The sequence below is a fragment of the Linepithema humile genome, chromosome 7, assembly GCF_040581485.1.
Source record: "Linepithema humile isolate Giens D197 chromosome 7, Lhum_UNIL_v1.0, whole genome shotgun sequence".
NCBI classification, from domain to species: Eukaryota; Metazoa; Arthropoda; class Insecta; order Hymenoptera; family Formicidae; genus Linepithema; species Linepithema humile.
This window is the reverse complement of record NC_090134.1, coordinates 15338854-15353224: the sequence shown is the minus strand read 5'-3', so window position 1 is coordinate 15353224 and position 14371 is coordinate 15338854. Positions and strand designations below refer to the sequence as shown.

At 32.6% G+C, this 14371-nt stretch overlaps 2 protein-coding genes and 1 long non-coding RNA gene across 6 annotated transcripts; 2 read left to right on the top strand and 1 right to left on the bottom strand.

Moving 5' to 3' along the window:
* The first annotated feature begins 59 nt into the window (after window positions 1-59).
* LOC137000955 (uncharacterized) lies at window positions 60-1185 on the top strand. Its single transcript, XR_010891099.1, has 2 exons — window positions 60-662; window positions 778-1185. It is a non-coding gene; the product is annotated as an uncharacterized lncRNA (long non-coding RNA).
* Window positions 1186-1966: 781 nt separating this feature from the next.
* LOC105674233 (eukaryotic translation initiation factor 3 subunit F) lies at window positions 1967-3512 on the bottom strand. The gene is made up of 5 exons (XM_012370423.2): window positions 3217-3512; window positions 2915-3084; window positions 2650-2832; window positions 2295-2510; window positions 1967-2217 (listed from the first exon to the last, which is right to left on the bottom strand). Exons 1-5 carry the CDS (start codon window positions 3323-3325, stop codon window positions 2044-2046), a joined length of 852 nt encoding a protein of 283 aa, XP_012225846.1. The 5' UTR covers window positions 3326-3512; the 3' UTR covers window positions 1967-2043.
* Window positions 3513-3709: 197 nt separating this feature from the next.
* LOC105674232 (phospholipase DDHD1-like) lies at window positions 3710-12581 on the top strand. 4 transcript variants are annotated; one of them, XM_067358561.1, is made up of 11 exons: window positions 3713-4049; window positions 4221-4392; window positions 5232-5555; window positions 6282-6452; window positions 6515-6643; window positions 8277-8418; window positions 8499-8605; window positions 8675-8988; window positions 9099-9384; window positions 9621-9773; window positions 9851-12581. In XM_067358561.1, exons 2-11 carry the CDS (start codon window positions 4326-4328, stop codon window positions 9997-9999), a joined length of 1842 nt encoding a protein of 613 aa, XP_067214662.1. In that variant the 5' UTR covers window positions 3713-4049; window positions 4221-4325; the 3' UTR covers window positions 10000-12581. The 4 variants fall into 4 exon arrangements, with proteins under 4 accessions (XP_067214663.1, XP_067214662.1, XP_012225843.1 ...); XM_067358562.1 differs by having other exon boundaries at window positions 3710-4392; window positions 8505-8605; XM_012370420.2 differs by having other exon boundaries at window positions 3713-4392.
* Window positions 12582-14371: the final 1790 nt, after the last annotated feature.

Below are 14371 nucleotides of genomic sequence, written 5' to 3'. Positions count from 1 at the left end.
TTTCTACGCGTGCGCACATCATTGAGAGTACAGGCAAGTCAAAAAGTTAAAGTTTTCTTTTTTTAAACATTGTTTTGTTTTTGGCAATCAAAAATTTCGAACTTGACTAGTGTTGATTTTTCGTGTTTTTATTTGTAAAGTGAAAAGCGTTAATTTCTGAAAAATGCCGAAACAGCTTTCTCAGCATCAACGTGAGTTAATCATAATGTTAAAAGAAAAGGGAAGGAGCCGAAAGGAAATAGCGAAAACTATAAAATGCTCATATGCTGCTGTTCAAACAACTATAAAACGTTTTAACGAGACCAATTCGCATTTATATAAATAGAAAGCGCTCAGGCAGAAAAAGAATAACCACGAAATGCAAAGATAAAAAATTAGTTCGTGAAGCTTTAAAAGACTCGAAAAAAACGAAAGAAACATTTTCTGAGCTAGCTGACTTCACAGACGAAATTGGTGAATTAATTTCTGCTGGAACCGCGAGAAAGAGACTTGCAGAAGGTGATCTTAAAGGTTGCAAGCCAAAACCCAAAAGCCATGATTCTCTGAAAAAAGAACAAGAAGAAGAAGAAGTCCCGCGTAGACAAACTCGCTCGATGTCCAAGAAATCACTCAGGAAAATTGGATAAATATAGTTTGGATGTTTTGATGAATCTAACTTTGAAGTTCGTATAATTTAATTTATTTTACTAAAAAAAAAAAATACTATTACTAGCATCAATTGATCTACTTAGACATAAACTTTTTTTAAAAAATAATGAATATCAATGTGTTTTTTAGATCTCCTGATGTACATACATATGACGAAGAGTGAAGAATACCATCTAGAATGTGTGATGCTTACTATAAATAATGATTTGGGACTGCATGGCTGTGTGGATGAAATGTTCATTCGATCTGTGAGGATCAAATATTGAAAAAACACTATAATAAAAACACTTTCCTTCATAAACTCTGTGGTTTCATTTTCTTTTAACCCGAAAACATAATCAGAAAATTAAATTATTATAGGGTGCCGAATACTTTTGGCCTGTATATTATGAGTAGTGATGAGCATTCAATCACATCTTTTGCGAATTTTCAATCAATTTAGTCACTGCTCCGTTTCGAAACATTTCGAATATTATTGAAAGTCTTGATAGATCTTAAAAGTTTTAATAGAATATTCTCTATGACAGAACTTATTCTCTAAATAAAAAGAGAAACAGATTCGAGAAATAGATAGAAAATAACATTGTAAACAAAATTTTGTTTCTACATTAGAAATATTTCTATATAGAAAATAACATCGTAAACAAAATTTTGTTTCTACATTATTAATAAATAATTCTTGTTTAACAAATAAAATTTAATGCATTATTTATTTATAACATCCTAATATTTTTTTACTTTCTCTCTCTAAAATTTATTAAAACATTCAAGAAACTCAAAATCTTCAAGATTAATCAAAACTTTTAAGATTATATAACTTCGAATAATATTCGAATTGATTCGAACTTCGCATGATATATTCGAACTAATTTAAAGCATCTTGAGATACCCATCACTAATTATGAGCTAGAGATGATAAGACTTGGATTATGTTCTAAGCACAATTGCAATTTCACAAATTGGAATAAAATCTACTACAGGGAATAAAATAAATCATAATTAATATTATGAATCAATAATCTACAGCTGGTCATGGTATTAATAAGAATCAAAATGTGTGAGAAATAAAAAAGTATTATTGATTTTCTTTTACATTATACATTAATACAGTATAAAGAATCAAATGCTTGTAATTTAAAGCATCTTGGTACTCGTCACTAATTATGAGCTAGAGATGATAAGACTTGGATTATGCTCTAAGCACAATTGCAATTTCACAAATTGGAATAAAATCTACTACGGGGAATAAAATAAATCATGATTAATATTATGAATCAATAATCTACAGCTGGTCATGGTATTAATAAGAATCAAAATGTGTGAGGAATAAAGAAATATTATTAATTTTCTTTTACATTATACATTTATAGAGTATAAGCAATCAAACACTTTTTATTATAAAGTTGTGAGTAGTGTAAGTTTTTCATTAAGTTGCAATTGCGTTTTTATTAGTCGAGATAAGGCCACAACCATCAGAAGATCCTTAACATTACTATTAAACATTTTGTTAAATTGATCGTTTGTCATTTTTGGTACAGAATGCACCATATCCAAAAGGGCTCTGCCTACCTGAAATAACAAAATCATTGTGTATATTGGCTAGACAACACTTACAAATAAAGAGATAAATGTTCATCCGTATTTACTTGATTATCTGGTGGTTGTTTTCCCGCTAACACGTCATCGACATATGCAAGTACTTGTTCCAGCATCAAAGAAAGTTTGGAACAAGCCTCCGAAACTTGCGCAAGATCCATCATGGGTTCTGTCCCTCTAGTAGTAGTTCCAGCTTGTACTTGAGATTGCAATTGAGTCTTGGAACATAATTGCATTCCTATAACCTCTGGTTCATAGCATGAAACCTGAAAGTGTTTAGATAAATGTTAGTTTCAATTATATTATCAAATGTTTTAACTTAAACTTTTTCTCAAATTTCATGACTTAATTTTTCAATATTGAATTGTCATAAAACAACTATCTTAAATTGATATTTTGACAAACCTGAACTTTAACAGGCGTGAACATAGATCCTTGCTTGCCATTAGGTACTCCTAATGGAACACACACGTAAGCTTTAAATGCCATCCTCGTGGTGTTTGTTAATGTAGTATTAACAGTCAAATGCACTGGATTATTACATTCTCGCACATAATATTCGTGGATAACAGATGAATGTGTGGTAACCTAAAACATATTTTTGCTAGCAAATTTTCCAAGAGTACTGTAATATCTATAAGACAATACACAATGTAAAAAAAAAACTTACCTCATCACCAGTAGCCCACCAGCCAACAATGTTCTCTTGCGTATTAACTCGATGATTTAAATCATACAAGTCCATTCCGTAAGTAAGATCAGCTTCTACTTGACTTTCAGATTCCTTGTGTGGTACGCAAAAACAATTTGTTACTTCCACAATTCCTTTCTCTACGGTACCTGAAATAATAAAGAGTACATATTTGTTCACAGCTGCCAAGTCACACATTGCACGTCTCACTATGCTCCAGATGTGACCAAGATGCAAAGCCGAGAGACGAAAGATTCTTCGTTATTCAATATATACGTTACCTAATAAAGTACCAACAACACGCGACGATTCTGCTTTCCGTCGTTCGTAAGCATCTACAATTTGGAATAATATTACAGGATGCACCTTGACAGTTAGGTTAAGCGCCATGTTTGCTGCGACACGAAAGAAATGTGTTTGAAGCAGGAAGGTGAGTATATATCTCCACTTTTAAAAATCGATATTTTTAAGTTGAGCGTAAACGGCGCAGAGAACAGCAGTACTACTTCTTTTCCAAACTAAATTTTGTACGCACTATGCTCCTCGCTACAAAAAAGCAACCGTGGTACAGATTTTCACACCTTGTTCCAATGAAAAAAATGTTTTACAGTTTATTTCCACTCCAGCAGAAGTCTCTATTGTCGCTTCTGTACCGTCCGCTACATTGACAGCTGTTGATACTGGATGCTACCACTCGTGTGCACAACGCACGCTAGGTGCTCTCTACACAGCAAAATATTCAGGCAAAATATACGTCACTGTACGTCATCGCGCGCGCCGTGCGGCAACACGCACTGCATCAACTTTCATGTATCAGCTGGTTACGATCGTGAGTGCGCGCATTACCGCAGACCCGGTCGAAAATTGCAGTACATTATATAAGGCGAGTGAGTGAGCGCGGTTTGCGATGAACGGTGGCTAATGCATGGCACCGTGCTGTGACGAAAACGAGGTTTTCAGATAACACGCGGCTGTCAGTGCGGCTTCGAAGTGATAGTGACGGTTTTATAATAGTGCGTCGCGAGCGATTCGTTAAGTATTCATTCAAGGACGACCATTTAAGCATTTAGACTGTAATTCGCGAAGGAAGCTAGGAATTACACGCGAATTCGTGGTATTTTCTTCTCCCTCTCTTTCCTCCTTTTTTTTATCAGCGTCTCCTACCTTGCGTTCTCTGCCGTGCGTTACCGCTCACATAAATCATCCACCACGCACGTGATACGTCAATGCTCTTAACAAAAAAAGTGACAAAACTATTATAAAAATCACCGCTCACCACTTGCAGGTCACCGCGTTATTTACGCCCACGCACAACGACGAGTTATCGCCGTCTGTTAATACTCGTGCTCGTGTCTCAGTGCCGATTACACTTGTTTGACAGTTCGATAGGATGTCCGGCAACTTGAGAGAAATTGATCCGTTCAGCGAGATGCCTATGGAACTAGAATCCTGTGAAGGTACGAAATAGGACACAATAATTGCGATATCCTACAGCGTCTATTAGAACGATCGTTGTCGCGCGTTAATCAAGATCGTTTAAGCTTAAGATAAAGTTGACGTCAATTTGTGCTGCTTATCGCGAGTACACTCGAAGTGTCCATGAGATATTCGAATTAAATCTTTGATAATTTCGATACTATTGTATAATCAGTAAAATATATGAGTCAATTTCTGCTTAGAATTAAATTCTATAGATTTTTAATTTGCACCTTTTAATAACTTATGATTGACACATTTTGAAAGAGTCTGATTTACATAGATTTGATTAAAAATTTTTTTAAATTTGTTTTTTTCTCTAGTGTCATCTCTCAATATTTATAAGCATACGATTGTACTAAAAATTATGAAAAATTATTGTTATATATTCACAAACGCATTTCAGCTTACATATTAATTAACATAATTTAAAAAGTATGAATATGTATTGCAATTGAATGGTTTATGGTTCAAAAATAATCCTTGTCAAAAATTGAGATAATGGTGTATTCTAGTAGTCAAAAGTAAAATCTACAGTATGGTTCCACCAATTATCATAAAAGCAACTCATGCTTTGGTTTACATTCTTAAGAAGTTTGAATGGTTCTATTGAAAACTTAAGGATGACAATATATGTTGTTTTCTTCTCCTGAACAAATGAAAAAATTGACAAGAGTTATTTTTGTTATAAACCCTTCAATTTTTGCACATTTAGCTACTAAACTTTATTAATATGTTAATATTTTTATTTATCATAATTCTTGGACTGTGAATGTTGGACTGTGAAGTGAAATAATGATTTTATTTCTGTTTCACAAAGAGAATGACGAAGCAATAGAAGAGGGTCCAAAGGACAATGTAGAAACGAATATAGAAACTGAAGAATCTTACGCAGAATCTTTAACTCCAGAAGAAATACGGTGGTTTTATAAAGATGGTGTTGAAAAAAGATGGAATGAATTTTGCGGGTACGACAGCTTAAGAATCGAAAAAATTTATCAGGAGCGTCAAAATTTAATTGGCACAAGTAACGACGAGATAAACAATGAAAATAATTTACCACCTGCTGAAAGAATTGTAGTTAGAGGAGGCATGTACGATGTTCAAATTGATAATATGAAATGCGTATCTATATACTGGCCAGGTGAATATTATGTATTATTTTTCTTTTACTTTTGCTAGAGATTACATTGCTCTTAATTTTTACTTTTACACTGCTTACACTTATCAATATAATTTGTATAAATCAATGTTAATGCAGGTCAACATGTTGATGTGAACATATCTGAATGCCTTAATAACATTTTAATGCTTGTTTAGATTTCTGCACATTTGCCTGTTTGTGTGCAGTGTACACTGTCTTTATACTGCAAAGATTACTTTGTCCTTGAGGTTATTATAGCCAATTTCTATTGACTGTGTGCCTATTATGACTCGCATCATGTGAAACAAATATAATGCAGGCAATAGATTTTATTTAACAGCACTTAACAAAATATTTATCTATTTTTAGTTATGTCTTAAATTTTTATAATATGATATAATGTATGAAATATTTCAATTACTAATAATGTATTTAGAAATATAGTTTATTTTATAATTATTACAAGAAATTTGCAAGCTAAAAGAATCATATATGTATTTTGGGGGGAATTTTGGAATCTTACAGAACTGTTAATTATCTATTGAATGTTTTCGCAAAAGTTGGAAATTTAAAATTGTGCACTTTTCCAACAAAACTAAATAGACAAAGAATGTTGCGATTTGTATGAAATGTTTTTATCGTATTTTTACAAAATCAGTTTACATAATCTCTAATTTATTCAACTTGTGCAAATATAATATTTCGTGTGAATTTTTTTGATTGAAGGTGAAGAATGGGAAATTATGAGAGCTACGTGGTATTATGATGGCAGTTGGATACCGTTAGAGACAGAACATTCCAAAGTAATAGAAGAAGTCCACCTTAGATTATTTCAAAAAGAAAGTAACGATCAAAGTAGCTCTAAGTGTGATGCGAGTGTTCCTCAGGCTTATAAAGGTATTCTTCTCGCTCGGTTTCATTCTATTGAATGTTTCAAGTCACGCGTTGTTTTCTTCCAGTATTACATACCGAACAGTTCTCTGAATTTCACGTTGACTGGCACTCGATTAACGACGTAATATTATATAGCGAATACACTCCTACTAAACTGATGCGCAGTGTCACGTCAAAGCTGGGCTTTGCCAAAAGTAAGTGCAGGATTAGCGAATCGCAGAGATATCAAGCTGCCTATATGAAGTTAGCCCCCCATTTTTCGATTTTGAATATTTTTTTAGTTGTTCCAGGTTGTTCTACGTTTGTTCTATATTGTTCCAAAGTTATGAACAAAAAAATCGAAAAACATGACGGGAAAAGCAAAAAAACGATTTATTTTTGTGGCCACCCATTTTTTTTTAAATTCAAATTTTTTTGCTGTTCTGGATTGTTCTAATTGTTCTAAACATTGTTCTAAAATATTAATCCCCCTAAAAAAGAATTTAAAAAGATATAGCAAAAAATAGCATTAAGCGTCCAAATAGTATTTTTACATTTATCGCTATTATTATATTATGTTTTGACACCAAATTACATATTTAAGCTAAAAACGAATAGAACAACCCAGAACAACTCTCAGTTTCACCAGAACAAACATATAAAAGGCACTTTACTCTTGAAGGTAGAGAATTATTTTGTCTTTTTCGACCGATAATGTTACATCAGCGACACTAAAACCTAGAACAATGAGAAATAGACACAGAACAATCCGGAACAACTCTCAGTTTTGTCAGAACAAACGTTTAAAGAGCACTTTACTCTTGAAGGTAGAGAATTATTTTGTCTTTTTCGACCGATAATGTTACACCAGCGACACTAAAACCTGGAACAATGAGAAATAGACACAGAACAATCCGGAACAACTCTCAGTTTTGTCAGAACAAACGTTTAAAGAGCACTTTACTCTTGAAAGTAGAGAATTATTTTGTCTTTTTCGACCGATAATGTTACATCAGCGATTAGTGTCGATTAGTGTTTTTTTTGAATTTTTTTATTTTTTTGAATATAAGAGTGAAGTGCTCCTTATACGTTTGTTCTGACAAAACTGAGAGTTGTTCCGGATTGTTCTGTGTCTATTTCTCATTGTTCTAGGTTTTAGTGTCGCTAATGTAACATTATCGGTCGAAAAAGACAAAATAATTCTCTACTTTTAAGAGTAAAGTGCTCTTTAAACGTTTGTTCTGACAAAACTGAGAGTTGTTCCGGATTGTTCTGTGTCTATTTCTCATTGTTCCAGGTTTTAGTGTCGCTGGTGTAACATTATCGGTCGAAAAAGACAAAATAATTCTCTACCTTCAAGAGTAAAGTGCCTTTTATATGTTTGTTCTGGTGAAACTGAGAGTTGTTCTGGGTTGTTCTATTCGTTTTTAGCTTAAATATGTAATTTGGTGTCAAAACATAATATAATAATAGCGATAAATGTAAAAATACTATTTGGACGCTTAATGCTATTTTTTGCTATATCTTTTTAAATTCTTTTTTAGGGGGATTAATATTTTAGAACAATGTTTAGAACAATTAGAACAATCCAGAACAGCAAAAAAATTTGAATTTAAAAAAAAATGGGTGGCCACAAAAATAAATCGTTTTTTTGCTTTTCCCGTCATGTTTTTCGATTTTTTTGTTCATAACTTTGGAACAATATAGAACAAACGTAGAACAACCTGGAACAACTAAAAAAATATTCAAAATCGAAAAATGGGGGGCTAACTTCATATAGGCTATCAAGCTCGTATTTTTGCACGTTGTTGTATGATTATGCGTCTTTTTGCATTTCTAATTTTGCAGCAACAGGGTATCGATTAAAACGAGGCTACAAATCGCGTGCGAGCATGGAGGATAAGCCGCGCGATATTGACCATTTAGTATTTGTTGTTCACGGAATAGGACAAAAACGGGATACAGGGAAGATTATACGTAACACCACATGGTACGTAAAAACATTGCATCTATTATCACAGAAATAACAGCATCTCCTTTAATAATAATAATGTGCGCGATTGAAAACAGTTTCAGGGGCTGCGTGGATTGGCTCAAACAGAAGTACTTCCCAAATTCTCAGCATAGAGTAGAATTTTTTGCAGTTGAATGGCGATCGTCGTTAAAGTTAGACGGAGGTAAGGACTTTTGCGGCAAAGCGAAAGCGGCATTTGTTTAATTGATCAAACGTGCGACTTTGCTTCCAGATATAGTCGACGCGATTACGCCTTATAGCGTGTTAAGTATACGTCACTTGTTAAATACATCAGCGATGGATATTTTATATTATACAAGTCCTTTATACGGTGCTGAAGTTAGAGCCGGCTTGCAGAAAGAACTGAATAGATTGTACTTTATGTTCGCGAGTCGGCATCCCGGCTGGCAGGGGAAGGTTTCAATACTGGCGCATTCCCTAGGATGCGTGATTGTGTACGACATAGTCACAGGCTGGATGGGACCCGACACGCGACTTCCATCTCCGCATGCACACGAAGTTTTGTTACAAGGATTACAATTTCCGGTGAGTTTCTAAAGTTTCCAATAACAATTAAATAAATCATCTGAATTTTTTCCACACAGATTGTCTACAAGAATGTTGAATTATCACGAAGATTCTTCTCCCGTTCACAGATTGAAAATCTATTCTGCTTGGGCTCACCGTTGTCTGTATTCTTAGCGTTGCGCACACGTACTCCATCCAATAGGTTAGACGTGATGCCGCAAAGTTTGTGCAAGAGATTTTATAACATATTTCATTGGTCCGATCCGGTCGCTTATCGTATGGAGCCGCTCTTGGAGCGAGGTTACAGTAAAATCGAGCCAGTTCTCATACCGCCGTACGGAGGGGTCGACGGACAGCAGATACCACAGTCGCCTTCGTCGTTAAACAACGTCGATCCAACTCTACCGCCTACAGGTATTTTTGTTTCTCACGATGAATCGTAAAATATCAGACTTTTGTCACTGCTTGCATTGCGTACGTATTGCGTATTCATATGGATGATTGTGATAATCCGGAGACTAATGTAGTCAAATGGTTGACGCACTTGGCGACAAAGTTTTTTTTTTTTTCGTTTCAAAAAGGCTGACTGAATTGTTGGAAGTATCGCGACTTTCAATTAAAAATAACATGGCATAATTCTGTTTAAATAGAAACTGACGATAAAGATGATAGCCCAACGGATATACCGAATCGTGCGGAGAAGGGCTGGAGTCTTTGGGACCTAGTGCGAGGCGGTTGGAACGTTAGAGAAGGCCCGTCTTCGCCGACGCCAGAGTCGAATCCGCCAATCCGTCCAGGTCAAGGTAAAAATCTATACATTTGAATAGCGAAATAATTTAATCCTCTGTGCATCATGAATGAAGAGTTTGTGCTTTATTAGAATTAACGCAGCGATTGGATTATGTGCTGCGTGCAGTCGGTTTAGGAAGGAATTACTTGTATACGGTGGCAGCGCACACGGCATATTGGAATAATTATGACGTGGCCTATTTCGTATTAACAAGACTCTTTCCGACGTTGGAATCGTGATGGCGGTTTAAACATTTTAACGCGGAATCTTCAGTCAGGGAACTTTGGATTCTGCTGAAATGTTCTAGTCCATTGTAGGCCTGTCCCCAAACGTGATATCCCAAAATAGGCTTACCACAAAAACAATCTGTGATAATGGAAAAACGATACAATAATGTTTGCAAATTCTATGAAAAGTAATCATTTTATATTGCTCGCATAATTTAGTATCAACTCCTATCAAGTTACGCAAGACAAACGAAACTTTGTCTCCACTCGTATTTTGGAAAGTAACTTGTTTGTACCAAACGTAATTTGTACGTAGCGTAATATAGATTCTATATTATAGGTATGAAAAGATAATGAGTTTTACGGTTTACGTTACCTCTTGCGATATAAAGCATAGTTTATGCGCGACATATTTGTCAAGTATAACACTTCCTATAACTCTCTCTCTCTCTCTCTCTCTCTCTCTGTTACTTGTTACAACGCAATAGTTATTTTCGATTAGTTTTCTTCGAGCGGTACCTAATATATTCTTGTTGATCGCTTTTGTTATATTATTGCCATATTTTAAGATTAGCGTTTAGAAGTAAAATAAGGTGATGTGCTTACACATTTTTCTTACGTACGTACTCGAACTGTTAATCGAGTTGCGAGTACATTTGGAAACATTCATTTCCGAATGTACGAGGAGTAATGCAGAAACATAAAACACCATAATACTAACTTAAATTTTTAAATAATACATAATTTAAGATACGCTACTTATACAATGGTATATGTAATTTTACATCTTTAATTTAATAGCAATTCGTATTATATCATAATTAGATTGTTTTCATATTGTTTTAGAGAGTTTACTTAAGCACAAAATATTCTTATGAATTTTTGTAAGCTAAGCTGGAATTATCTAAAAATCTTCGAATACAATGACTTCTTTGTAAAGAATTGCGCAGAAATAAAGTTTGTTACTCTGATAGGATATTTCTAAATTTAGTAATTTAAATCGTGCGGTGATATTTTGAGAGATATTATGCATTGAAAGGTTTGCTTTATCTCACAGAGAAAATTGTTTCGTACCATTCAAAATTTAGGCTAACATACCGAATACAGTTGGAATAAAAAATTATGATTTTTTTTACGTTGAAAGATACTTTTGTGTATTATCTACGTCTTAACGAATAACAGTAGATTAAGATATATTTATATTACCATATTACAGAGCGTAATTATGTTTTTTGTTATTATATTATGAAATTATTTAAAATATGGAAGTTTATTTATATCAATCATTGCATTAACGTTTCTTAACACTACTGTCTTATTTTGCGTATCATATCACGTGTTTGACATATCAGATAATTATGTATTAATTATTGCAAAATGTAATATTATTTTGATTATTAAGAGTTACAAGTATTTGTATTTGTATAAACATAACACGAATTTTTAATGTCGATCAACTTAGACGCAAGGATCATTTCTACATTTTCCGCTGAAAAATATGCATTGAATAATATATTAGTTGTTTGTACTATCTTATGACTATTATATATCATGATATGTAAGTTAGAAAAGCGAAAATGATGTCGTTTTGTCTTTGCGATGTGTATGAAAGAATGTTATTGAATGCAAAATGCATGAAATAGTTTATTAACGATGCGAAAAGGATAATTTAATAGCGTGACAATAACAAAGAAATTTATTACATGAAGTTTTTATCAGAAGAGTATAGAAGAGAATATCAAATTTTATATGACACGTCATTATTAATAAGCCTATGGGAACATCGATATAAGTAATTTTTCTTAATATAGAGAATAGTGTGGTGTATATATCCATTATTATGTGATCAAAAATCTGTTTCTAAGAAATGCCTATGATAACAGTAATAACAAGGCTTACAATATAAAATAAGCAATCTGCCATAGTAATAAAATTATAAGAGACATTTCAGATCGATATATATTGTTCAATACTCTTTCAAACATTAACATATCTGTACCCGCGCGTTTAAAATATAATATTTTATGTAATGCTTTTTCACAAGAATATTAATCCATTAATGAGCATGAATTATGGAAAATTGAAATCAAAGAATCTTGCAGTGACAACCTTTTAAAAGTCGAGTTGAATCTGTGCATACAATGAAAATTATTATCTCTTTTACGAAACAAGAATGATAATAGCTTGATTATGCAACTTTCTGCAGTCATAATCTTAATAAGAATAGATAATTGTGAAAAACAGCAAAACAACAGATACCATATCATAACTTTTATATAATAATATAAACGTTTTCATAATTTATCACTTTCATAAAAGTGTTGAAATCCAGATTATCTATAAAGTTGGTGCATTGCGAAAATGGTTTGATATCTTTGGTCGAAAGCGTAAATATATGTAGACAAGAACGTAAATAGGAAATAACATGTTTATAGTATTGATTGATGTGATTTACATATTTTATACCAGTCACGTAACTTCGATGTTTCATCGATGTTTCTTATGAGACAATGAGAGAAATTTTATATCTGTTCTTTATGCTGTGTTATGTAAATTACAAACATTTTTGAAATAAATATATTATACAAAGATCATTTTTCTCTTATATTATGTATTCTGAGTTTCTGTTCTTTCTTTTAGAAAATTTAATAAGAATTGATAATTTGTCACTGTTTTTTACTTTTCAATCAAGTATTATGGTGCTGAATGAAATGGCAGTATAGCATTAAATCTCTGTTGAAATATACAAGAGATAGCAAATATTAAAAAATTTATACTTATTACATTAATTGGAATAAAGTATATATTGATTATATTTTTCTACTATATTATATATGACTTTATTGATAGAGATAATATCGTAAATACAGTATAAAATTGCATTACAGCATGATTGATATCGAAAGAAATTAAATACAGTCAAAATATGAAATGCACACTGCAGTAAAGTGTGCAAATAGCCTCGATAATGGCGATAACGAAATAATTACAAATTCAGAGATAGATATTCAAATCAGTGCAGTAAAACTTTTTCCACATGTTTCTTCAATAGCACGAGGCCCGATAATACAAGCAATCTAATTTGAAAATGCGCTTAAAATTAATTTACAGCGTATAAAAATACTATTACAGAAATACAAGTTGCTAAATCGTATCTGTCACGTATCGATATGCTTAGGAATTAAAATATCTGTTATTTTTTATTATAATTAATACAATAAGTTTATTTAAGAATACATATACGCTTATCTTACAACAGAGAAGATATAAAAAAGGAGAGATCGTCGTTCTTTTGAAAACGATTAAAGAAATAAATATAAGAAATGTTGTAACGATATGTGCTGAGAATAATTTAGATCTGCAATTATATTATGGTTTACGTCGTAAAACGAACGAAATAAATAAAACGAATGGAGTAACGCGGGCATTTGTATAGAGTTTCGATGGAATGCAATTCACTTTAACATCGCTAACATTCAAGAATATAAGCCAAAACACTTTTGAACATGCCATCTAACCACAAGCAAGATATAAATCAGATATAAAAACGCGTACCTAACAATAGATACTTTATTTAGTCGAAAAGATAATGTATGTACGTTCACATCGCCTTGCGACTTTGTATGTATACAGTCATAGCCACATGAGTAAAAAACGGCTTGAATATTTCAAATGTTTATAAAATTATGCATACTATTCTGAAATACAACTTTTTTTTTTATCAAATACAACACTCGCTATTACGTGGTTTCGTTGCTAAATATTTTTCGATTTTTTTACGTACTTATATAAAAATGTTAGAACTTTGTGATATTTTTAACATCATTCACGATGTTTTCCATCGATACCACATGTCCTGTTCACATGCGTAATATTAAGATATAATAGAAATTAATTAATTATGCAAAATGACCTATCTATATAATAAAATGACATACAGACTTCTTGTTGTATGTAAATGCTATTTTATCACATATTAGTGAAAATAAATTATATAATAACACATCGAATAAAGCTATGGTTTTAAAAATACAATAAATAGAAGAATATCATTGTCATTTCTGGGACACAAATCGCGTTTACGGAAGAGGCGCGCGGGAAAAGCTATCGCATATATAGCGCGCGCGAATATTTACATGGAATAGTAAAATCTTCATTTCGTTGAAATAGCTAATACGTGATATAAAAAATACTAAATTTGGCAATCTGAATATTTCTTCGAAGGTTTCTTAATCGGATAGGTAACTGCTCGTGTGTATATATTTGCTCAGTCTGCAGTTCTCTCGTTGCGAAAAAAAGGAACAGTTTCTCCTCTACATTATACATATGTAAAAAAAATATTCGTATAAAAGACTGTTAATAAAAAAGGTTGTCCCGTCTAAGA